Here is a 27623-nt window from a genome sequence, read left to right as displayed (position 1 = left end):
CTGATGCCTACACTTAAAGTTTTGAGTAAGAACAGTGGTGTGTCACTATGCAGTACTTGGATGAGGGCTCACTCACAGTGCCGGCCATCTGGGCTTTCTGTGCTTCCAGTACTCATCTCTGTGTGGGCCAGTGTTGGCCTAATGCACAGGTTGTGTATCCAACTTTGCAGGGGTGGGAGGGGTCACAAAATTCTGAGGTCAGAGACTTTTTCAGGGTACGGTGATCTTCACCACCGGTTGCTTCTCCAGTTTCTAGGGTAGGACGGCTCCCTGCTGGTTTTGGATGTTTAATTGGTATTGGATGATTAGACCAACTTTCTAAAAGAAATCAGCCTACCCTCCCTTGGTATTTGTTAAATTCATAAGTTTCTTTCATCGCTTGGGCAGTTATCTGGGAGTACGTCGCTGAGTACCAGGGCTCCAAATGTAGTCAGCAGCTTCTGATTCCATAGCAATTTCCCACAGCCAGAGCCAGCTCCCTAGAGAAGTACATGTAAAGACAGAGGTTTCTGACACTGGGATTCTCTTAGAGCAAGATGATGTAGAGCTGGGCCAGCCAAAGACCAAAGGACATCCGTAGTGTAATCCCTCATGCCTAGATCTATGGACACAGTCTTACGGGACTTGGGGTATCTGTATATGGTGTCCACTCTTATCAGTGTGTATAATACCAAGGAAAGGTGAGCCGTTTTCTTCCAGAAATTTAGTTTAGTCATCCAGTGCAAATCAAGTATCCAGGTCTGATCCATATAGCTCCTTAAGGCCCATTAGCCTATCACCACTATGATCTGAAAGCCTTCAAATCTGGGTGGGATTCAGAATACCTGCTCCTCAATTTCGGAGGCTGGAGTCTAGTAAGTTAGGCAAGTTCCCATTGATGAAGGCGGACAAAGTGACAAGTCCACTACCTGGCCTGGCACTATACCTGAGAGGTGTGGGTAAAGAAGCCTTTAGTTTATATTCTCGTAGTCTGGTTTCCTTTGGGGGAAGAAGATGGTGGATATGAAGAATGACAGCCTCAAATAAATGCTAACAGGTCCTCAAATATGTCTCCATCTATGCAGAGGTCTATTATATTCAGAAAACTGGGATTGAAGTAAAGGTCAAAAAAGAGAAGGTATTAGCCCCTGATCAGTTCATAATAGAGTGTTTTCCTAAGATCTTCCTTTAACTGATCCATGGGGCCCCGTGATTCCACCTTAGCCTATGGGCAAGGAGTTTCCTTAGCATAGAGAGCCACCGACTCACTTTCCTGGAAATTAGCATAATGGAAAAAACTTCTCAGCATCCTTAGAAGAACTAATAGTCCCTGAGCAGCAAAGTGAAGAGCCATGGGAGGGGATCACCACTGTCAAGAATACTGTTTTTACAGCAATCAGTAGTTGCCTTTAGAGGAGAAACCCAGGTAACATTAAGAGGCTTCCCACTAGCAGAGGTGGGGACAGCAGCTGAGACACTCACCACTGAAATCTGCCAATGGGGAAAGGTAACTAGTGGCAGAAGTGGAGGAAGGCCACCATTTTCTTTTACCTGTGATGATAAGCAACCCCAGGGAACAGAGCCACTCAAGATGTTGTCATTTTTTCATTCCAGAGTGAGAGGGGACTGGGCCTATTGCCTACCTATGATTCAAGGACCTGGTGGGTTGGGGTTTCTCTAGCCCACTGTGCAGTGAGTAAAAGTCAAGCAGCCGTTACCCAAAACATCATTCCAAATCAGACTCACAGTCCACTCTTGAGAAAGCAAATGTAGACATAACTAGATTAAAGGAATTAAAAAGTAAATTTGTAAGAGGAGATTAAGCAGATGGTTAGAAGGTAAACCTAGGAATCTTTCAACCAGAGTTAGGACTTGCGGCGACTTTTAGGCAGTGTCCCTAGTCAGTGGTATAGGAAAGACAGAGTCAATTAAAAAGGTCAGTATGGAGAAGATACTTGTTATAAAAGATCTGATTAATAACAGTTGATAACCATGTCATTAAAATACAATCAAGTACATTTTAAACTATATTTTGTATTTGTTATAGAAAATCGTAATTGTTATAGAAAAAGTTTTGCCGGCATAGAAAAAATGTAACAAATAACTTCCAAGTCAGAAAGACTTAAATTGTTTTATTTTTTTTAATAGCTACTATGTGATCAGTTTTGAACTTGAAACTTTCTATCAGCAACTATATAAGACACAGTGGTGGGGAGCTATAAATGAAATAGTGAACAATCTGAGACTGAAAAGACTTCCACTGACAGATGCTCAATTACATGAACAATTTAAGAAAAAATTTGGTTTCAAAAAAGCTATGAAATGCAAGGTATTTCAATGATTACCACATAATTTAGTGTAAGAAATTATAAATAAGTATATGTCTCAAATTTTTATCATAGGGATAAATAATAAGTTAAATAAAGTCTTCAATATGCAGTTAAGATTCCACATTTTACCAGCTAAAAAGCTCTACAATTCTGGATTACAAACTTCTGGCCAGGTTACAAAACAACCTGTTTATGAATGGAATTGTGATTAATATTAATAACAGCTGAATATCTATTGAGTGCTTATTTTGTATGCCAGGCATACAAATACTATAAATTCTTTGAACAAATTCTTTCAAGGCACTGGTACTATTGTTATCAATCCTATTTTACAAATGAGAAATTTGACATGCAGCGAGTTAAGGATCTTTCCCAAATCACACAGCTAGTAAATTGCAAAGGCAGGCTTCGGTCGTGGGGACTAAATCTAAGGAGCAAACCTGGCATCCTGAATCAAACCTCTGTATCTGCTTCAATATGCCTTGACTGACAGATTTTGGAACTGATAAATTAAGTGGTGAGCTCATCAGTTTCAAAGGATACATTGGCATTTACTTACCATTTATTTGTTTTAATGTCCACAAATTTTAAGCTTTGATAAACTATTAGTTTAATTTAAAAATATTATTGCAAAGCAATTATATGCCAATAAAGATGTTAAAAAAATTGAGTAGTCAGAACATCTAAAAGAAGAGTGTAACATTTTCACCTCTCCACTTTGAGACATAGAGCAAAGAAGACAAACTGTATTCCTATAGCTATATATTTCAAGTCTCTAGACTTCTAAGTTAGATTGTTCTTAAATCAGAGAAGGAATTCGATGTCCATTTGCTTTTTAAATATTTCAGAAAGATATTTGTTTCCTTGTTTTAATTGTCTCCAGAGAAGAAAGATTTACAACTTCTCCCTTAAAAAAAGGACAGGAAAAAAAAAACTTCCCCAAAATATTTTTTAAAGTTCTCAATGTTTCTTTATAGCTCTAACAACTTCCTTGCCCACAGATCTTGTGAAAATTCTACTGTAACTGCACACCAATCTTGTGATTATAATAATATAGTTCATTGTACTTTTCTTCCTTTAACTAAACTTCAGGTGTATTTTGAAAAAACTAATTCTGGCCTTCCTAATAATTTTAGAGTATCCCATTTGGTATGAAGTCTGCTGCTGAAAGAGGATTATCTGCTGTTTTCCATACATTTAGCCGTAGAACTTCAAGTTCGACGATCAATGTTTCAGATGAGGCAGGTTATGCTATTTTCCATCAAGCTGCTCTACACAACAGAGTTCCAATCATATGTCAACTGTGCAATGCCAACTTCAATGTTAACCAGAGACGCTTTATTATACTTAGCCAAGGTACCATAAAGTTTTTAAATCTTAAAATGTTTTTCTTTTACTTACCCCTATTCGGCATTAGGAATGCATGTTGATTTTAGCACAAGGTTAAAATTTAGTATTGGAACCTAGAGCAGAGCTGAGGTTTTTGTTTCACTTATCTCAGAGAGGCTCCTTTTAGTTCTCTAAGTATCACTTGTTGCTCCCTTATGTAGTAAATATTATTTGTTTATTGTGTTTCCCTCATTTGACTATAAGCTCCATGAAGGGCAAGGATTAGGTTTAGTTTGTTTGCCATGGTATCCTAGTGCCCAGAAGAAAACCTGGCATTGGTAGGTGCTTGAGAAATATTTGTTGAATGAATGGCATGATGGATGAATTCAGGGTAGCCTTTGATAATCACTGACATAATTAATATACAGTGATGTACTGTAGAAATTCTGAGAAAAGGGAGATAAATAGACATCCCAGCAGAACATCCATTTCTTATCCTAGGCTCTTAACCAGGTAATAGTTTCTTCATACTACATAAACTTATATTTAATAACAAAAAATTCCTCTATAATCATAATTTTAGGATTAATGACCCTTTAAGGCTAACCTGGTTTAAGCTTTAAAAAGCAAATTTTCTTGATTATTATTGTAGATATACATACATATTTATATGTTCATTGGAATAAATTTAACCAGTATAAAAATAATAAAATTGAAAATAAAGTGGCAGCCCTCCACAACTGAAGAGGGAAATAAAATGTTGGGAATAGCTGATGCAATAACAGTGGCAATAAGAAATGGCAATTTTATATTTTAACTTGCTGCCTTAAGAGGCTGTGTTTAAGTTTCACACCAACACAAAATGTGCTGCTTTAATCCTGTTGACTACTGATAAATTTCATACTCTATCAGTATAATTAAAATGTTTTGGTATTAAGATGCTTCTGTTACTTAATTAAAATATTCAATACACAATGAACTTAGTTAAAATAGAGCAAAATTCAGTCAAAATGCAATGGGAGGCCTGTTATTTAAAGATGTGTTTTATCTTAAGTGTTTTTGGTGTAAAAAAACCATTGGTAATTAAAGTTTCTCATTCATCCTGTGACTACATAGATTTCCATTTGCTAAGAACTGAGTAGAGTTTGAAGTATGGAAAATGTCTATGTGTTATTAACCAACACAAAACTGCCCCCTGTGAGTTTTGGCCAGCCGCGAGCGAGGCAGCGTTTCTGGGTCTGCTCTGATGCAATGACAGACGCATGCCCACACCCAGGTGACTTGGCCCAAAATTACACTCAGTCCTGCTGGAGGTAATCCTGTCACCTGCATCTCAAAATAGTCATTTTGTTCTCCTTCATATGAGTCAATGTTGACTAATTTAGGAAACCTTTTGCATATTAATAATCATACTTCTATGTATATTCCCTTTTAAAACAGAGTCATCAAAACTAGACATGAAAAACGAAAGAAATGGTAAGACATAAGTAAAATACTTGGTGCATTTTTAAAAGTTTATATATTAAAACTTTCCTTGTAGTATATAATCTTCAAAATGCTGTCACATGAGAATAACACAAAATGATTTTTATATACATTTTGAAGTATACATTTTTTCTACCCATGATTATTTATTCATCTTTTTCTTAAGTTTTGGGGGATGGTTCTCTTTTTTTTAACCTTGGAATTTGCAAATTATCTCTACTTATTTTTGTAAAATCAGGCCCCAATGTGGGTTTTATGCCTAAAAAAAGAGCAGTTAATATTATTTAGATATGCTGCCATCTAGTGACATTAACAATCTGTGAGGTCTGAGGAATGAGTCATTCTTGCTGAGGTGAGAGACTTGACCTAAGTATTCTGTATGATGAAAACAGAAAAAAATTTAAAGGATACACCTTCTATATCTATATCTAAAAAGCTATACCTTCATACTCTATATAGGCTAATTCAAGGAGGGTTTATTTTTCAAGAAACCATTTACAAAGACCTGAATTTTGTAAGGGGAGGGCAATAGTTATGCAAACCAGCCACCTTCCATTGGTGGAAGAACAGCTAACATGAGATGACCAGAGAGGATAAGTATCCTGACCTCATCATCCTCCTTCTCCAGTCTCCTGCCAGGGCTCCCCATTGGCAGTTACTGACAAGAAGCCAAAGGACAGGGGTTGCAAAATCTGCAGAGGCAGAGAGCAGGGAGCCTCTTAGAGGGAGGTGAGTGGGCCTGGAGGGGGAAAAGAAAGCTTATCTACAGGCCCACCTACCCTGTAGGAATTTGCAATTGAGTAACAATAGTACACCTCCTGCATCATTGCTCTATTTTTTTTCCCTTTTTCTTTTCTAAATATTACTTATGGCTACCTTGTATAATATTATTTATTTGTTTATTGTGGCTTCCTCCATTGAATATAAGGTCCATAAGGGCAAGGATTTGGTTTACTCTGCCATAGTATCCTAGTGCCCAGGAGAAAGCTTGGCGTTAATAGGTAGTTGGGAATAGTTGCTGTGTGAACGCATGATGGATGAATGCAGGGTAACATTTCATAATCACTGGCATTATTAATATACAGTGATGTACTATAGAAGTTCAGGGAAAATTCAGGGAAAAGAGAAAAATGGCTTTCAGGTACCATTAGAGCATCCGTTCTTTAGACCAAGGTTCTTTCTCTATCCGAGAATAATTTCTTCAGACTACATAAACCCCTCCAGAACTTCCCTGATTCGAGCATGACTAGGACAGTGTTTCTCAGCCTCAGCACTACTGACGTTCGGGCTTGATAAGTCTTTGCTGTAGGTGCTATCCTATGCACTGTAAAATGTTTAGTAGCAGCCGTGGCCTCTACCCACTAAATGCCAGTAGCAACCCCTACCTCAGCTGTGACAACCAAAATATCATCAGACATTGCAAATGTCAAGGGGAGACATTTCGTCCCACTGTTATTGGATAAACTTTCAAGTATGTAGGAATCACACAGGTATCTTGTTAAATGCAGACTGATTCAGAGGGCTGGCTGAGAGCCGAGATTCTGCATTTCTATTAAACACACTTTAAAGGAGTAAGGGGGGCGGGTGTAAGAATAGTATTCCTGCCCCTGGGTTGTGCTGAAATATTTTTTGAAGGAAGGTAGAGAAGAGAAGGAGAGGGTCAGTGGGGAGGTTAGCATTGTTTAAAACAAACCACCAACCAAACCAAACCGAACAAACAAACTTCAGTTCATTTTGATATGTTTCTCCTGCTGAGCTGATTGCGTTTCATTGATTGAAATGAACCAAAATGTTCTGTAGTCCTATAATTAGGTCTCAGTCTTTTGGGGAACTTGTGCTCCTGAACCATGAACTTCAACTTGCTTCTCAGTCCCTGCCTGCCCCTTAGGTGGATCAGGATGGCTGAAGGGGACTGTAATTGGGTACTTCCCTTCCCCCAGGCAGAGTTAGGCGCCCATAAAAACTCAGCAGGTGAGGCTCCTGAGGACCGACTGGCCTTGTTAAGAAAATTAGAATGCTGTGGTGTATTTCCAAATGGTTCCTTTCCCCCTTCCCCTGCTGGAAGCACAAGGGGGTATTTCCTCAATATTAACTGTGAGGACCTGGTCGAGCTCCTGGAGGTAAAACTCTCTAGAGCATGGGGGCCTCTTATGACTGGGCCCCCTGGAGTTTCTGACTATCAGACTTGTCCACACTGAGCCACCAGCAATTTGTCAATTACACATCAGGTTTTCTGACCCTGCCACTGGTTCCTAGAGAGGTTTCTGCTCTTGGATTTCTGCTCCAGTAAGTTGTGATTCTCTGTATCTGCCTGTCTATCTCTCTAGTTTTGGGAGCAGCATTTTTGCCCTGTGACCTCACTTCTCTAATGGATCTGAGAAGAGTTGTTCATTTTTCAGTTTGTTCAAGTTTTTACTTGCTTTTAGGATGGACTGGGGACTTTTAAGCTCCTTACATGCCAGACCAGAAACTGGAAGACTAAGCAGTAATTTTAAATAAATAGATTTGGGTCAGATGTTTTAGATTATCAAAGGCTATGATATAGAGCTTAGATTACTAAGGCAGGCAGGAGGCCATTGGAATTTTCTGAGTTGGGAGAAAAACGGTGCTTCACTGAGGAAATACCATTTTGGCTGGTGAATAAATAAGACTTAGGTAGACCCCAATCAGAGAAGTGTTGTTTGGGAGAAGGAAGCTTTCAGACAGCAGAAATAGCCCAGGGTGACCGGCTAATTCATCATCCAAATCAGGGAGTTTGAAAATGGAAGGGCAATATTACTAATTATGCTGGGGCAACAGGCATAGACCAGTACTTTCCTGGACGGTCGGTCACCCTACATTTGAGGAGCTACAAGAAGGCCCAAATAAAGAGAACAAGGTGTGTATGTTGCCTTCTTTCTTTCTTTCTTTCTTTCTTCCTTCCTTCCTTCCTTCCTACCTTCCTTCCTTCCTTCCTTCCTTTCTTTCTTTCTTTTCCTTCCTTCCTTCCTTCCTTCCTTCTTTCCTTCCTTTTCCTTTTTGGAGGGGGGATGGTTCAGGTTAAGTTGGAGCCAGTGCATCCTTTTCCTGTACTAATGATCAGGTGGCCTCAAGAAGTCACCAAAGAGTTTTAAACAAGGAGGTAAAAAGATCCGATTTACATTTTGAAAAAGAAGATTGGGAAGGGCAAGAACAAGGTGGGGATATCAGTTTGGAGATGATTATGGCCTTAAGTAGGGTGGTGATGGCAGTAAAGATTACGTTCTAGAGATATTTAGACTTGGTGATGGGGACTGGTTATGAAGATGAAATGAGAGGAGTCTTTCAGGTTTCTGGTTTGTAGAACTGGCTGGATAATGATATCCTTCACTGAATTAGGGAGCAATTGAAAGAGGATCAGGTTTGGAGGAAAAGATAGGAGTTCAATTTTGAATATGATAAGTTTGAAGTGGTGTGTGGAGATGCCTAGTGAGATGGTAGATCTGGAGCTTGGGGAAGAAATCAGACCTAGAGACATAATACTGGGGGCCATCAACTTATAGATCGTAGATGAAACCATTGAGAAGATAAAAGTCTTAAGGCTCATTTAGATATCAGGACAATGAAAAGGTCCCAAAGGAGACTGCAAATAAGTATCCAGAGATGTTGGAGAAAAATAAGAGTGTCTCATATCACAAAAGCCAAGGGAAGAAACCTTTTTAAAACGGAAGAAGTGTTCAACTTGAGAAGTAAGATGAGACTTGAAAAACACCCACTGGATTTAGTGACATAGAAGCCTTTTATGAGCATATTTTTTTCAATTTTAAAGAACCTTATCTCCTACTACAAAACATTTGAATAAAATGGAAAATAATTTAAACAAGAAATAGTTTATTTTATGACTTTTATACATTGACTTAATTTTTTAAATATTTAAAGTGTTATTTATTCTTCTTAACTTATAAAGAAATATTTATTTTTAATGGTCAGACATCCTGAGTTAAATAAAGAAGTATGGAGTTGCCTAAGTAAATCCTTTTAGTGATCTTCTTGGAGCTTTTATATCACAATACTAAGCTCTGTGGTCGGACATTAAAAAGGCATGTTTTCAGAAATGTTAACTCTTTGACCATTGAAGTAATTGTCCATCCATTCTAGGTCCAACACCTCTACACCTGGCAGCACAGGCTTGCTCATTGGAAACAACCACCTGTCTACTTTATTTCAAAGCTGATTACACACTTTCTGAAAAAAGAGGCTGGATGCCAATTCACTTTGCTGCTTTCTATGACAATATCTGCATCATAATTGTTCTCTGTAGGAAGGATCCTAGTTTACTAGAAGCTGAGGCAACAGCTGAGTAAGTTATTAAGCATTTGTAAAAATATAAATTTCTGCTTTCATGGCTTGCCCCAAACACTGACACTAAAAGGACTGGTTGTTATGATTGATTTGAAAGGCTATGTTGGGCTTACTCTGCTGTCCTTTCTAGTCACCGTCTTCTCCTACCACTTATCTTTAGAATTTATAAAAATGGGAACTTCTATTAACCTATGCATATTTTCTGGAAGAATAAGGAGTAAGCCCTAGGAAGTTTTTCCTAACCTTTTCCCAAAGGTGTGGTTCTACAGATTAGTTTATCAGGTTAACTACTGATACTTAGTGTCCTGGAAGAAGCATGAGACAAGGGAGGAGAAAGTTGTCCTAAATTGGACCTTATACAACCAGGAGGCAGCCTGAGGGTTCCAGACCAAGGTGGATAGACAGTGGACAGTCGGATAAATATCTAGTGGTATCCAGAATAGAAAGACATTAAAAAAAAGAAAATAACTTTGCAATAGGGAAACATCCCAAACGGTGTTCTGTTTCACAGCTTAGCAACCTTTAGGGTGGAGGTAAACCTCCTGAGGGTACATTCTTGGCTAGTAATCTAAATACCAGGTTATTATTTTGGTTTAGGCATAGTTTCAGATATTTTTGGGTCTTCAAATAACTTGTCGATTATTATTCAGTGTAGAAATAAATCCTCCCTAGGTTGGGGCAGAGATGTGTGTGGCAAAGCTTTCGGGAAACCAGGGTCTCTGGCTAATAGATTGTCTGGCAAATGGATTCTGGAAAGAGCCATGGAATGTGAAGACCTGAGTTCAGTTCCTAGTTCTGTCATATTTTGACAATGTGTCTTTGAGCAGAAGGGAGCTAAAAGACTGGGTGGATTGTAAAAGGTCAAACAATTGAAAATCAGAGGTAGAAGTAAGAAGCTATCTGTGAACTTAAGGAGGAAGCAAAGGATTCGTAGAGAAGACAATTACCAAGGTTGAGATCTATGTGGAGCCAATGAGGAGTGTGACCAGGCTGGTGCGTATGAATGTGGAGCACAAATGAAGGTATGACAAGGACCTGAGAGATCAGGACCCAGATGGTAGTTAGCATGGGTGCTGAATAGAAGGAGGCATGTTGGCGAGGCAGCCAATACATGAGCTAGGCTGGCGGAAGAGGACCCACCTGGCAGGGGGCTGTGGCAGAGTGGAATGGGAAAGGGTCATAATATAACTTGCTAACGTATTTTTCAAGTGAGGAATATCAGAGTGATGGTGTTAGAAGTCGGAGTTATCTTTATTCCTACCACTGAGTAGGCGAAAGACAGGAACAGGAGGAGAACTCTCCTGTTAGAATAGGAAAGGGAGAAAATGAAGAGATGTTTACTCATAAAGGATGAGTTTCCCCCGGGCCCAGGAAAAAGAGGAGAAGCTTGGGGCCAGCTGGATATTGGTGAGCGTTCAAGGACAGGCAGCAAGAGAAAGGGGCTTCATGAAGAGGAGAAGGCATGGGTATAAGGATAAAACATAAAAGTAATGTTTGAGGCAATGTGATATGGTGAAAAAAGGCAGGGGGACTATGTATGAAGACTGTGCTAATAAGCACCTTATTCATCCCTTACACCAAAACTGTCAGCTGATTTTTGTTACTCTCATAATTTTACCAACAAGAAAGTAACCCAAGTTGCTTAAGGTCACATTGCTAGTCAGTAGACCTGTTAGTTAAGATACAGTTGAAGTTGCCGTGACAAAGCTAGCCCCAAATATCTGTAGTTTTAAAAAAGATAAACGTAGTTCATTTTTATGAAGTCTGGGTTGGTGGTTGAGGGCTGGCATAATGGCTTGGCAATATGAGAGACCCAGACGTCCTCTTGTTGCTTCTTCACATGTGGTTTCCATATCCTGGTACAAAATGGCAACTCCTGCTTTCATTATTATGCCTGCATTCTAGCCATGAGAAGAGAGAGAGAGGAAAAGTAATGGCACACTCCATTTCTCTTTAGGGAATTGCCCAGGTAACTTCTACTAACATCACGCAGGCCAGACTCAGTCATGTGGCCATACCTACCTATACGAGGAGGTAGGAAATGTAGCATTTGGCTGGACTACCATGTGCCCAACCAAAAACTCTTCACCATCTAAAAAGCAGATAGTGGGTTTTTGAGAAAAACTGTTAGTTTCTGCCACACTGAGGAAGCTGGGATTTGAGAAGTGGACATGAATTGTAAAGAATGGGTTAGCAACTGCATAGCACAGGGAGATCAGCTTGGTGCTTTGTGACCACCTAGAGGGGTGGAATAGGGAGGGTGGGAGGGAGATGCAAGAGGGAGGAGATATGGGGATATATGTAAATGTATAGCTGATTCACTGTGTTATAAAGCAGAAACTAACACACCATTGTAAAGCACTTATACTTCAATAAAGATGTTAAAAAATAATAATAATTAAAAAAAGAAATGGGCTGGAGCACTACCTGAGCCTCAGTTTCATCATTTGTAAAATGGGCTGATAACACTTGCCTTGCTTTTTCCTTCACTCATAGAATTGTAGGGAGCCAATGAGAGTCTAAGAACTCTGTACATTATCAACTTCCAAACAAATTGTAATGCATGATAATCGAGTTGGGAGGGAGGGTAGGGGTAGCCAAGGCAAGGGGGGCAAATCTACTGACATGTGGAATATACAGAACAACACTATGTAAGGAAAAGAAGATGATGTATAAATCAGACTTCCTCCAACAGCCATTTGGATAGTTTTACAAGAAGTAAATTTGACACTATGTGTGTGCTCAATTATTATGACATATTCCTTGATTTTTAGGAATCAGTGTACTCCACTGTTACTTGCTGCCACTTCGGGAGCACTGGACACTATTCAGTACCTACTTTCTGTTGGAGCTAACTGGAGAAAAACAGATATTAAAGGAAATAATATAATTCATTTAGCAGTGCTAACCTTTCACACGGAAGTTCTCAAGCATGTAATAGAGTTAAATATTCCTGAACTCCCAGTTTGGAAAACTTTAGTAGGTGAGTACAGAACACATAATCTCTTTATAAATAAATGTTCTGATCATTATTCAGTTTAATTATTGGTACTTATTCTGAAATAAAACAAAGTAAAGCATGCATCATATTCTGAGTTAAAATCAGAAATACAAATAATACTGGACTATTTTTGTGTGTGTAAAAGTAGTTTTATTTCTAAGTTAAAATAAAAGAATAATAACCTAGACGATATTTCACACAATTATATTTATTTTTATTTTCCAACTTTCTCCAAAAGTCCAGCCATCCTCGGCTCCATTAAAAAAAAAAAAAAAAAGAGGTAGGAAATAAAGTTTGAGTGGAAAATATAAGATTCCTTCCAATTCATTCCTCACATCTTAATTTTAAGACAGATTCAGCAACATATTTCCTCATATTTTGATAATGTTTTGTGAAAAATTCTATTTGAGGTTTTCTCCCCCAATTTATCTTCAATCTAGCCAGAAATAAAGGTAAGAGTTACTGGCCAACTGAATGTACACATCTAATTTTACTCCCTCTCAAGACCCTACTAAAATTATGTAGAGATTAAATAGCAGCAAACAAGCATTGAAGAGAAAACAGGAAAAAGCAATAAAATATTGAAAACAGACAGGCAAGTCTTAGGACGTAGCAGACCAGAGGAATCATTCCAAGCCAACTCTGGTAAAGCTGAGAACGTCTCAGATTCACACCATAAATCCCTAATAGGCTGGCTGGAGAACTGGCAGTGCCAGTAAGGAGTGCTCTCTGCAGAGGCTAACCAGGAAAGACCTAAAGATCTAAAGCGGGGATTCTCCCCAACTAACAGGAAACTGGGAATCTGACCCAAGAGAAAAGCAAAGGGAATTTCAAAGATGACAGCAAAGGGAAGTCCCAGAATGGAAACTGTGTACCCAGACCAAAAGGAAAGTGTGGGAGGAATAACCAATAGGTACAAAGAAAACTAAGCAGATGAAATAAACGAAGGAAATTATTACCTCCAGGAAAAGCAAAAGTAAGGAGACACAAGGTAGTACACTGCAGTACTTAGCTGTGAATAATATCTGTATAGGCATTATAATGTAAGTGTTGAATTTTCATTTAACTAAAAACTGTAAATATAGGGAAGGCGGGGAGCAGAGGAAATGGCAAAGCAGTGTTGAAAGAGCTAGTTTCCCATTTATCATGACATGAAGTCAATGATGTCTAAAATTGATATAGCCAAAGGTAACTGTGTGTAAATATTTAGAAATGTGGAGATATGTAAATCACAGAAGGTATAGGGAAAGAGTCCAAAGTGGTACTATCTGGAGAGAGAAATTCAGAAAAGTGGAGAGGGTGGGGTAAAGAACCATTATATTTTGCTGTAGGCTTTTTAGTAACATTTAACTCTGAATCATGAGCATATATTACTTTAATAAAACTAAAGGAAAAATTAAACAAATTGGAGAATGAGAACTGACATTTCTCCCAACAACTTGTTTTAGGGTGGGATAAGATAAATAAATATTTAAGATTTTCAACCTACTGATGCACAAAGTCTGAGTAACTAGTTTCAAAACTGGCTCAATACCTGATTTTGGAATTTACTGGGTGCTGGGAACACATTCCAAGTATATCAGCCCAAGAGATACTGGATGGGGTTTTCAGTGTTTATTTGTATGCATATATATCATTATATCTTAGTCTTTTGCGAGGTAACTAAGAAGACTATCCTGCTGCTTTTGATAAAGGCTAACACATTTGAAATGCAGTGGTAGGACCTTCTGGCCCCTAACAGTAACAGCCTAATGGCACAAAATTTCTTGACAGCCACTCCTTCCTACAGCGATTGTTGGGAAGTCCTGATAATGACATGAACACAACCGTCACCATGAGCGTCTGGCCACTGCTTCTTTGCTTCGTGCCCTATAATAGCTCTTTCTCCTCACACTACCCATTTCTACTATGAGTAAAAGAAGAATTAGAGTTTATTAGAACTCCCTGGGATTAGCTCTTGGAGTGGAAGCTGAATTTTAAAAGAGAGTACCATGGAGTGAACCAGCTAGGAGGAGTCAGGACCAGATTTGTTGTTATAGGGGCTGGGAAAAAAGAGATGAGCAAAGATATTTCTATGTGGTTTTGCTTGAACCAGAGATATTGTTTAGAATCATGTATATTTGTATTACTTCCTGTCTGGAGTATAAGTTCATTCAAGATCTTTTTTAAAGTATGTTCTTCATACTCAGGAAATGTATAAAGCTTTAATAGATATTAAAATTTTATTGACAGTAATGTAGTTTACTTTGCTGTCCTTGAAAACCCACACTCAAATTTTATTCAACAACTGATATCAGGCAAGAGAGAGGTATACTATTTTCCAAGTGAATTTGAACCATGTGGCCAGCCAATCTAAGTCATTCAGACCAAAGATAAAAAATTTCAGAGTTTTTTAATACTAATTATATAGATTATAAACTTCAAAGAACATGGGTGTTCAATCCGTTTAAGCACCTCACATGCACAGAGGGGAATTTAATGAATGCAGTTGGTGGTGATGTTGGTGACCTCAACTCATGGCTTCACTTGGCCTGTACAGAAACAGAATCAATCATTCCATTACCTCTTATGAAATTACAATGTGTATTTTTCTGTTGAAAACTTACCAGAAATGTTGCAGTGTGAAAGCTATAAACGAAGGATGATGGCTGTCATGTCTTTAGAAGTAATCTGCTTAGCAAATGATGAATACTGGAAATGTATTTTGGATGCAGGTGATGTAAAATCTATTAACTATCTTTTGCTTATGCTATTTTATGTAGGGATTTATTCAGTCAATCACTTTAAAATGTATTTTTAATTATGGAGAAAACTTTTTAGTTAATTTTAACTTTCTATTTTTCTAAGATCATTTCCTTTACCTGTAAACCTTATATTTTATATTCCAAGTGGAAGCTGCACAGGATCAAAAAACTATATAAATCTCATTTCTCTAAAAGTTTGCGAACTTAAAAATTATATTAAATTACTTCATCATACTATCCTATGTTTACTTTCACTTAGAAATTATCCCTATTCTTTTTTGGTACACTTTATTTGTAAAAATAGCAGTTGCAGTGTCAGGCCTGGGTTTGTAACTAGCTCTACATTTAGGACTTAGGCTAGTTGCTTACTCTTTCTATGCCTAATTTCCTCATTAATAAAATAGTTACTACCTCACAGGATTGTTTTGAGAATTGCACTTCCCATTATAACTTTCTGAAATGATGGAAATATTCTATCTACACTATCCATTATGGTAGCCATTACTCTAATGTGAATATTGGGCACAAATGAGATGCTTCATAAATATTTGTTGAATGAATGAAAAATTTATCGTAGGTAGTCCCCTAATATGTTCCTAAAAACATGTACAAAAAGCTCTTTGTCCAAAAAAAGTGAACCACAGATAAACAAGTCATGATGGAGGTTTCATTTAAGGTAGCTAAATACATATATACATCCCTAATTATACCCATGATATTACCAGCATGTCATGTGTGCTCTTTAATGTTTTTCCTTCACATTGAACTAAAGTAACAAGCATCCAACTGAAGCCATATTTTCTATTTTCACCACGCCCAATGATTTTCATCTTTGAACAAACTGTAATTAATGAGGCTAAGACTGCTTTATACTAGATTCAGCACTTTTCATTTTTCAGTTGATTGTATAAAACATGAGTAAAACATAATAAAATGCTCAAATAATTATACAAACAACTGCCACACAAAGTTGATGCAGTAACCAAAACTGAACTCTACCATATGGTAGCTCAAATCATTTATATATCAATGATCTTAAGTCAAAATTCAATGTTTCAGCGGTGACTTAGTATCACCAATATGAAATGTATGATTGTGTGCTATGTGAAAATCAAATGTGTAAACAATGAGAGCCGCCTACACTATAGAAAAGAAAGAAAAGTACATTTGCGTAGTTTCAAATGATAATTTTATAAATATTTTACAGAATTATTTGCTGTTTATATGGCAATGCCCATAAACATTATTTAAATCTTACCATGATAAATTGACTACAAATAGTTACAAACAATTCATGCTTTTTCTTGATCTTTTCATTGCAGGCACCATTCCTGCCTTAATCAATCTATTAAAAGGTTCCAAAATAAAATTACAGTGCAAAACAGTTGGGTTATTGAGTAATATCTCAACCCATGCAAAGATAGTGCATGCTCTAGTAGAAGCAGGAGCTATTCCAGCTTTGATCGACCTACTGGTTTCTGATGAACCCGAACTACACTCTCGGTGTGCTGTCATTCTGTATGATATTGCTCAACTTGAAAACAAGGATGTTATTGCCAAATATGTAAGCTCTTTTCATAGAACATCATTTTGACTGACTAATTCTCTCATATAGAAGCTAGAAAGATACATACCCATTTCATTATGCAGTGGCCCTCATAAACTCTCAGGGAAGAGCTCCAATCTTAATGAGGATGGCAAAGAGAAAACCTGCCACAATCCCATGAGTGCCAAAATTAGACAAGAGCAAGATAGTACCAGAGCAAGCACAGCAAAGGGTTGTCTGTTTTCCCTGTCCCGAAGTCTCACAAGGCAACAGAGTGGGCCCAGGTAGTAAAATTGGAGTCATTTTACTTCTTGCTGGTTGTTTTGTTATCAATCATTTGGAAAATATATTAGAAATTTTCCCCTCCCCCCAGGCCCACAACTAGAGTTAGTCAGTTAGTCTTATTCATTTAGACCTCACTTTAGACCTCTCCAGTGATTCTGATCACCCAGAGTTAGGATAAATGTGTCCCTTGTATGCAGTATATTTGGGTTCGCTTTGTCATTCACTTTTTATTGAATATAGCTCATTTACATTTATTGATGTGATGTTTAATCTTAGTTTTGGCATATTTTGTTATTATTTTTGGTTCTCTAAAAATCTTCTACTGTATGAGCAGTGTTTTCTTCCTCTTTTTTTCTTTATCTTTAAATTCCAGGACTTACACATCAGTGTTAGTTACCTATTTTTCCTGGGGCTTGGTGTGACTTTTCAACATGTACATTCATCTTCTTTTATTTTCAAAACGTTTTCTTGAATTCATGTCTTTAAATATTTTTTCTGTATTATTCTTTCTGTAAATTCATAAACAAGTACTTTTTGAGAGTTTATTGTATGGAAATACACTTCTAGATGTTAGAGTTATAGCAGTGAACAAAACAGACAAAATCCCAGCCTTCATGGAGTTTTTATTCCAGTTGGGGGTAACAAGACAATAAAGAAAATAAACCAAATATAGTATATTCGATGAGAAGAGATGTTAAGGAGGAAAATAAAGCAGGGAAAGGGAAGGGGGGAGCTTGGCAAAAAATACTTCACTAAGAAGCTGGCATTTGAAAAAGGGAGAGGGGTGGGGGAGGGATGGATTGGGAGGTTGGGATTAGCAGATGTAAACTATTATATATAGGATGGATAAATAACAAGGTCCTACTGTATAGCACAGGGAACTATATTCAATATCCTGTGATAAACTATAATGGAAAAGAATACGAAAAAAGAATGTATATATGTGTGTGTGTGTGTAACTGAATCACTGTGCTATACAGCAGAAATTAACAAAACATTGTAAATCAACTATACTTTGATAAAATAAATTTAAAAAAAGAAGTTGGCATTTGAGTACAAACCTAAAATAGATGAGGAAGTGTGCCATGTTTTTCTGTTGGGAAGAGCATTCTAGGCAGAGGAAACAAACGCAAAGTAAATGAAGTGAGAGTATGCCTGGCATATTCAAGGAATAGCAAGTAAGCAAAAGTAGCTGAAGAAAGAGAAATAGGAGACACCTTAGCTGGGTAATGGTGGACCACATCATGTAGGGCCATGTGGATAATTGTTAGACACCCTGGCTTTTTCTCTGAGTATGTTAAGCCATTGAATAATTTTGTTCTGGGAAGTTCCATGAAGAGATTTATATCACTCTACCTTCTGTGTTGAAACAGGTGGGCAAGGGTGGATGCAGCAAGACTAACTAAGAAGCTATTTTGGTAATCCAGGTGACAGACAGTGGTGTCTTGAACCAGGGTGGTAATAGTGGAAATGGTGAGAAGTAGTCATATACTGTATTATTTTTCTGGGAGTTGAGTCACCAGGAGCTGTGGGAAAGCTGAAAGATCTGGAGGGACCTCAAAGGAGACTAAGAAGGAATGGCCACTGAGGTAAGAGGAAACCTGAGGAAACTGTTGTCCTATCAGCCAAACGGGCAACATGTTCAAAGAGGAGAAGAATATCAATAGTGTCAAAGGCTGTTGTAAGATGAAAGTTAAAAGTTGACTTGAATTTACTGATCACTGAATTAACTTTAATTAACTAATTAAATCTTAACTACACTTCTCTTTGGGAATACCAATTATTTGTGTATTATATCACCTTTTCCAGTTTTATACAGCTGTCATTTTCTCTCTAGTCCTTTTCCACTCACTGTTTTATTTCATTTTTTTCCCCCTCAATCCTATCCTCCTTGTCTCTTGCTATGTTTTCTGGCCTTATTTATTTTTGTGTAGATTACAGTTTGGCTTTTATATTTTTCCACATCTTTCCTGAGCTTTTCCAGCTCTTGTTTCACCTCTCCCTGTCTCAAAAAATCTTCCCTGAGCATTGATGTCTCTCCTGTGCACCCTTGTTTTATAGAGGTGATTGCCTAATTTTTTTCATTGATAACAATATACCATTTTCAGTTAAAGTTTTTCATCTACTTTGTGGCATATTTTTCTTACAAGCATTCTTTATCTGTCATAAGTTTTTCCTATTTTTAATCTTATAATATATTTGGACAGATCCTGTTCTGCTTCCTTTTTGAACATTACTCACTTTGAATTAGATAAGTTCTTTCTGGTCTAGCTATTTGCAGGAAATGCATGTGGGAAAGGGCCCAGATCCATGTTCTAGGCTAGCAAGAATATGACATATGCTACAGGGTTGTATGCATGGGTCTGTTCAGCTTCACTTTCCCTTAGCCAGCAGAGACTGTTGCATAGTACTCATAATGTGGATTCTATTTCCTCCACAATGCAAAAGTCTATCTCTTCCTTTTTATCTCACCAATAAGACTACTTGTTCCAAACCTCTTATTGGTATCATTCTTTATTCGTCCTTGCCCTCCTTAATTTTTGAAACTTTAGGACAAATTGGTCCAGGAAAGATCCTGCTGCCATCCTCCATACCCATTCCTCTTGTTCCAGACAGGGATGTGTGTGTGTGTGTGTGTGTGTGTGTGTGTGTGTGTGTGTGTTTGTGTTGTGTGTGTGTTGTGTGTGTATGTGTATGTTTTCCTGCCCCTTAAGGTAGAGCCACTTACTTTGGAAAACTGTGTTCTGCCAGTATTTCCTGTAGCCGGTGGCCATGGGAGATCTTGCGCATCCCTGTTGGCTACTCATAAACATTTATTATGGTTCAACATTACTGATGTCTCCTAGCTTTATTGAAAATGACATTACATTTCTGTTTCTTATCTTCTTTAATATCCTTTCATTAATTCTGTTAGTAGGGAGAAATGCCATCTTTACTCCACTTAAAATTAAGAAACTATATTAACATTTAAAAATAATATTTTGTGTTGCATAAATATAATTACCAGTGCAATGTATACAATAGCAAATATTTCCAAATGGGCACTGTATTCAATTGGTATTACTTAGTTGTTTCACTTTTAGATACTTAAATGTTACAGTGAACTTGCAGCCTCAAATTATTTTGGTATAGAGGAGACTATTTGAAAATATATTTATAGAGACTTCCCTGGTGGTCCAGTGGTTAAGACTCTGCACTTCCAATGCAGGGGGCATGGGTTCGATCCCTGGTCGGGGAACAAAGATCCCACATGCCATGTGGTACGGCACAGAAAGGAAGGAAAGAAGGAAGGAAGGAAGGGAGGGAGGGAGGCAGAAAATATATTTATAGAATACTTTCCTTAATATTGAAGCATAAGATATGCTCAAAGTTGTAATAACTGTCATTTAATGTGCCATATCCGTAGACACATTTGTTTATGGGCAGTTTTTCTCTCCTAATTAAGCAGATATTTATAGCAAGAAAGATTATAGACTTGTGTTTCTAAATAAAGATAGCATACATCTTAAATAACTTCAACTAAATCTTTTTGTTTATTTTTAGAATGGAATTCCAGCTCTGATAAATCTTTTGAACTTAGACATAGAAAGCGTGCTAGTAAATGTAATGAACTGTCTACGGGTATTATGTATGGGAAACAAAAACAATCAAAGAGCAGTGAGAGACCATAAAGGCATCCCGTATCTTATCACATTTCTGAGTTCTGAGTCAGGTAAGTCTTTAGTTCTATATATTTTAAAGTGACCAGATATATTAAGTGAAGCAAACACATGTTTGGACTTGTCCTTTATGATAGATGTCCTGGATTTATCTTAGGATGGAACTAGACATATGTAACATAACCTAACTTCTGAAACACTTAAATTTAAACTGCTGGATTTATAAAAGGAATTGACTCTCAAAGCCATAATTTTTAAAATGTTGAACTAGATATTTTTATAAATGGAAATATTGGCATGAGTAATGAAAATAATGTAGTTAATATGCCCAGGGACTCAAGTAGATGTCTCCTTGTATGAATAAGACACACATTGATCATTGGAAGCTATTTTTCAAGTTACAATAAGGACTTCAGATTTGCTGTTAGATATTTGATATCAAAATTCATGTCATCAGATCATTAGGTTAATTAATGATTAATTAATTAACTTCAGTGCCTATAAACACCAGGAACACCAGAAGCTATGAGGCAGTTTCTGCAGCTACTGCAAATGGTCTCTCAGGTTCTGTAAGAATTTTCTCATTCCAGTGAGCATATACATAAACTTAAAATCTATGGTTTTCCCCACATTTGGGGGAATAAAAAATTGGGGGAAAGGTTGTATGTTTTTATTCCTGCTCAGTTTATCACCTATCTTTCTATTCTAGTCCTCTAAGAATGAATACAGAATAAATATGTTGGCTAAAATGTAAGACAAGGTTATGGATAAGGGGATTGTTGCAGAAGGCTTTCTTTTACTTTAGAACTTCAAATTTAAGCAATTATCATCTTCTAAGGACCTCTATCATGTAGTGAAATCATTTGAAAGTCCTTTCCCTTCATTACAAATTCCTAAAGTCAGGGAATAGGTTTTCCCTATCCTTTTTCTTCCTCCCAACCCCAGATGCTTGAACAAAGCACAAATTGTAGAGGCAATTTGGATAAATAATAAATGAATTCCTGAAAGAAAGCTATAGAAATGAATTACCAAAATCATTTCTTTTTTGGGCTCTTGCCTCATCTGAAACCTAAATAAAAGTAACATCCTATATTGTAATCTGTACTATCTCTTCACTCCAAGGAAGATAAATACTTTTGAAGAAATTTTAATTGTTTTTCTCCCCATTTATAATTTGTAAATTCTACACTTCTAATTTTAGTGCTTTAACAAATGATTCTCCTGTATATTAGCTGTGCTATTAAGTTTTAGGGGATTACAAAAGAGTTTTATTAATTCCAATATCCTCTTAACTCTTCTGAACCACTCTAAGATTTCATGCATTAAGGTAAAATGGCCCCAAAGTAGATTCACATGCAGTTTCTTAAGACTATGGACTTGTTAACATCTCCTTAACATCTCCAAGGGGTTCCTCAACCTTTGCTGAGTTTGGTTTGTTTGAGGTCTTTGCTTTACCATCTTTAACTGTTTGTTTCATACTCTTCCCCATATGTATGTACATGCATACACGTTTTTTTTCCTACAGTGCTTCTTATTTCATCTTTTCTAATGCATGCAATTGTCCTGTTCTGTGTTATTAACAAAGGTTTATATAATAACACAACACCACCATGGAAATTCAAATATGTGGTAGAAAGTATATGAAATGATTTTCAACTCCAAACTATCTGAGCAAAATTTAAAGAGTAACCTCATCCTTCTGAAAATGATTATTCATACATTTCACTGCAGAAATATGTTTTCTCCAGATTCTCTGGGATGTTATGTAATGTATAGTATGAGCTCATTATCTTCTAAAATCTGGAACTTTGGAATTCTGAAAGGGTTTTAGATAGAAAAAAAACCCCAAAACACCTCCATAATTAGGCTTCTTTCACCCAACTCTTAATGTTGGAGTTCCTCAAGCTTCTGTTCTTGGTCTGCTGCTTTTTTCACACAGCACATGCTTCTTAAGCAATTTTATTTACTCTTAGTAACTTCATTACATTCATAATCTATTCTTCCCAGTTCTCTATCGAAATCCCTGACCTCTCCTCTGAGCTTCAGAGCTAGTCTGGATTATTGAGGTGTAAATAAAGACAGCCCTCTCCCTTTAGAATTTGGGTGCAATTCATAAATAGACACAAGAATGTAATGGAGATCAAAACTTCAGTAACAGCTGGAAAGCTTGCTTTGAGAAAACAGCAAAAAGATAGCACCAAAAGGAAGCTAAGCCATGCATTTGCAATGACTCATTATTTTATGGGGGTAATGAGTAACATTCCTGAGTGGGAGATGAGAGTAGGAATTTCTACTTTTTGGACTGATGCAGCAATACGGGGTAAGAGAAAGAATGGTTCCCTTCACACTCTCTTAATTTTATTACCTTGTTAGCTGAAAAACATCCCAAGTGTTACTAGAGTGATCTATCTAAAATACAAAATTGATTATATCTTTCCCTTCCTTTAAATTATTCAGTGGCTCTTTGTCACCTATGATAATGTCCAAACTTTTAGCACAGCCTATCAGCCTTCTAAACTTCCAACTTGGAAAGGAAATAACCTTCCTGTTATTTCCTGTCACTCCTTTCCTCTCTTATTTTATTCTCAATTAATATTGAACTTATTGCTATTTCATACTTCTGGCCTTTGAGCTTGCTCCACAAGGCTAAGGACTTTGTTTTGTTGGTTCGTCATAGTTTCCCAGTACCTAGGACACTCCTAGTAGCCACTCAATAAAATATTTGCTGAATATATAAGTGATTGAATGATAAAAATATTCATAACAAAAAAGTTAATATATTTGACATAAAGTGAGTATGTAAATTGATATGAACAATAAGGCCTTAATAGACAGACAATTAACCTGAATAGAAAGTCTATGAAAGAACAAATGCTAAATTTAGAGAGTGTGGTTGCTTGAATTTAAAAACACCTTTTTGTACAGTTTTAACTTCTGGAAGCATATTGATGTCTTCACATTAAAAAAAAAACTACATTAAATCTACAAGACAGAAGGAGGAATCTAAAATTGAATACAAACAAAAACAAATGAACCCCATTATATATCAAATGAATTATATAGCTAGATTAAAAAGAAAAAAATGAACACAGGTAACTTTTTTTAATTTTAAAGTAGCTTTTTAAAGTAACTTTGAGCACAGTGCTTTACTATACAGCTTCAGTCTAGGGGAGAAAAAAACATATCTTGAATTCTTCTTAGTGGATTTGTATTTCATAGTGATATGGGTAAAACAGCTCTGAACCTGTGTTATAAGTATTGTAGGACTGACCAAATCAATAAAGTGTTAATATTATTGGGTTCTCACTGTGAAAAGAAATATACAGAATGTGGAAAGGCAATAAAGAATCCTGTGGGGTTGGACTGGAATTGGAAAATTGGAAATATATATATTTTCCTAGCCTTGTCTGCTTAAAGAGTCTAGTAGCAATGACACTTCAGTAGCAATGAATATACCTAGTACCAAATCTTTATTTCTAAATACCATTCCTCATGAAAAGAAACCAGAGCTTCTTGGAGAAATGGTTGATTCCGGGGCTGGGGCAGAGCAGGTACATGGTAAGTCCAAAACATCGTATTGTGGCAGAAAGTAAGAAAATGCGCCCCCCTCAAATGGAGGTGTATCTAAAGGACACAGGGGTCAACTTGAAGGAACTCCCACTGGCCCTTCAAATTGGACAATCTTGGACAATTGCCAAATCTTGGACAGAGAATCAATACAAATAATGAAATTAATGGATTATAACTCATTGAATAAAATAAAAATCCAAGAGCCCATCTTGATGATAAGTGGATAAACAAGGAAATAAATAAATAGAGAAGTAGGGAGAGCTCTTCTTTACAGTAGAATACAACTGATAAGTATGAAGGGAGCAGTAGATTTGGAAAATAAACATTTTGCAAACATCATAGTAAAGATTGGTTTGGGCAAAAATCAGTTGTTGCCAAATCTTAGGAGAGTTCTCTGACTTATTTTTGCAACTTTTCTCTGAATTTTATTTTATTTCATTTTTTGGCTGCACTGGGTCTTCATTGCTGCATGCAGGCTTTCTCTAGTTGCAGCGAGCAGGGACTACTCTTCGTTACGGTGCACAGCCTTCTCATTGTGGTGGCTTCTCTTGTTGCAGAGCACAGGCTCTAGGTACACAGGCTTCAGTAGTTGCAGCATGCAGGCTCAGTAGTTGTGGCTCACGGGCTCTAGAGCACAGGTTCAGTAGTTGTGGTGCACGGGCTTAGTTGCTCCGTGGCATGTGGGATCCTCCTGGATCAGGAATCGAACCCATGTCCCCTGCATTGGCAGGAAGATTTATAACCACTGCACCACCAGGGAAGTCCCTCTCTACGTTTTAAAGAGAACAATTACAACTTGTTAATATGCATATATGAAAATGTTTAGATTTACTAGTAACCCAAAACAAAGTGAGACACCATTTTTTTGCCTATTTATGTATTTATTCTTAATGATAATATCTGTACTTAAAAAGTTACAGTGACATTGATACTCTCATACTCTGATTATTGGAGAGTAGGATGCTATTATCATATCATTTGAAAAGCAGTTTTCTGGGGACCAGGTCAGGTTCAAGACAGCAGCATAGGAAGATGCTGAGCTAACTTCCTCCTGCGGGCACACCAAAATTACAACTACTTGCAGAGCAATTATCTCTGAGAACAACCTGAAGACTAGCAGAAAAGATTTCCCACAACTAAAGATATAAAGAAGGAACCACAATGAGATGGTTGAGGGGGCAGAGACATGGTCTGGTCCGGACCCACACCCCCAATGTAGTGACCCACAAGTGGGAAAGATATCACAGCCACGTAAGTCCTCCCAGGGTAGTGAGGAGTCTGAGCCCCATATCAGGTTCCCCAGCTAGGGCATCCTATGCAAGGAAGATAAGCTCCCAAAACTTCTGGCTTTGAAAACCAGTGAGGCGTATGTTTGGGAAAGCCAGGGGGCTGTAGGAAACTGAAACTGCTCTTATAGGTGCATGCAAAATCTCACATGCTCTGAGGCCCACTGCAGAGAGGCAGCAGTTTGAAAGGTGCCTAGGTCAGACCCACTTGCTCATCTTGGAGAGGCCTCTTGGAGAGGCAGGAGGCAGCTGGGACTCCTACTGGGGAATGAGACACTGAGGCAGCTATTCATGTGATCTTCTACTGTGCTGACACTGATGCTGGCAGGCACATTTTGGAATCCTCCTTCTAGCCTATTAGTGCTAGGGGCCTGCCCCACCCACCAGCTTGCCTGCATCACTGGCTTCGCAACTGTCTAACCACCAGAGCCTGCCCTGCCCACCAGTGTGCCCACAGCAACCACACAAGGCAGGACCTCTCAGTCAGCCAGACCAGGAGCCAGTCCTGCCTACCAGTGTGCCCACAGTAGCTGGCCCCACTACAGCAGAAGGGGGCATATAGCCCACATAAGGACACCCTTTGAGCATCTAGCTCTGGTGGCCAGAGGGGAGCATGCTGTTGGACTCCATAGGACATCTCCTACATAAGGCCACTTCTCCAAGATTGGGAGAGAGAAGGAACCTACCTAATACATAGAAATAAATTTGGAGACTTAGGCAAAATGAGGAGACAGGTGAATATGTTCCAAATGAAGGAACAAAACAAAACCTCGGAAAAAGAACTAAATGAAACAGAGATAAGCAATCTACCTGATAGAGTTCAAGGTAATAATCATAAAGATGTTCACCAAACTTGTGAGAAGAATGGATGAACACAGTGAGAACTTCAACAGAGTTACAAAATATAAAAAAGAACCAATCAGAGCTGAAGAATACAATAACAGAAATGGAAAATATACGAGAGGGAATCAATGGTAGAGTAGATAATATAGAAGAATGGGTAAGTGATCTAGAAGACAGAGTAGTGGATTCACACAAGCTGAATGGAAAAAAGAAGTAAAAAATTTTTAAATGAGGATAGTTTAAGGGACCTCTGGGACAACATCAGGTGTACCAACATTCACATTATATGGGTCCAAGAAGGATAAGAGAGAAAGGGCAGAGAACTTATTTGAAGAAGTAATAGCTGAAAACTTTCCTAACCTGGAGAAGGAAACAGACATCCAAGTCCAGGAAGCACAGTGTCCCAAACAGATGAACCCAAAGAGGTCCACACCAAGACCCATTATAATTAAAATGTCAAAAATTAAAATCTTAATCTTAAGAGCAGCAAGAGAAAAGCAATTAGTTACATATAAGGGAACTCCCATATCAGTTGACTTCTTGGCAGAAACTTTGCAGTCCAGAAGAAAGTGACATGATATATTCAAAGTGCTGAAAGGAAAAAACCTACAACCAAGAATACTCTACCTGGCAAGGTTATCATTCAGAATTGAAGGAGAGAGAAGAGTTTTACAGACAAAAGCTAAAAGAGTTCATCATCATTAAACCAGCCTTACAAGAAAGGTTAAAGGGAGTTCTCTAAGCAGAAAAGGCCACAACTAGAAATAATAGAATTATGAAAGAAAAAATATCACTGGTAAAGGCAAACATATAATAAAGATAGCGGATTAACCACTTACAGAGCTAGTAGACAGCTTAACATGGGGAGGGGGTAAAATTTTAGAGCTTTTAAAATGTGTTCAAACTTAAGAGATCATGAACTTAGAATAGCCACCTATATACATAGGTTGTTACATATGAACCTAGTGGTAACCATAAACCAAAAACTTATAATAGATACACAAAAAATGAGAAAGGAACCCAAACATAACACTAAAGATACTCATCAAGTCACAAGGGAAGAGAGCAGGAGAAGAAAAAAGGAACAGAGAAGAACTACAAAACAACCAGAAAACAGTTAACAAAATGGCAATAAGTACATGCCTATCAATAATTAATTTAAATGTAGATGGACTAAATGCTCCATACAAAACATATAAGGTGGCTGACTGGATAAAAAACAAGACACATAAATATGCTGCCTACC

At 37.5% G+C, this 27623-nt stretch overlaps 1 protein-coding gene across 1 annotated transcript in view; it reads left to right on the top strand.

Annotated features, from left to right (window-relative positions):
- ANKAR (ankyrin and armadillo repeat containing) overlaps positions 1-27623 on the top strand; it is an 85995-nt gene that overhangs the window by 19171 nt on the left and 39201 nt on the right. Inside the window, exons 6-12 of the mRNA XM_060016449.1 lie at positions 2128-2308; positions 3446-3665; positions 9240-9441; positions 12218-12426; positions 15054-15158; positions 16511-16752; positions 20563-20731. Of these exons, the coding sequence (XP_059872432.1) occupies positions 2128-2308; positions 3446-3665; positions 9240-9441; positions 12218-12426; positions 15054-15158; positions 16511-16752; positions 20563-20731 (1328 nt within the window). The remainder of the gene's footprint in view (positions 1-2127; positions 2309-3445; positions 3666-9239; positions 9442-12217; positions 12427-15053; positions 15159-16510; positions 16753-20562; positions 20732-27623) is intronic.

The sequence above is a fragment of the Delphinus delphis genome, chromosome 7 (genome assembly GCF_949987515.2).
Source record: "Delphinus delphis chromosome 7, mDelDel1.2, whole genome shotgun sequence".
NCBI classification, from domain to species: domain Eukaryota; kingdom Metazoa; phylum Chordata; class Mammalia; order Artiodactyla; family Delphinidae; genus Delphinus; species Delphinus delphis.
This window is presented reverse-complemented; position numbering and strand designations above follow the sequence as displayed.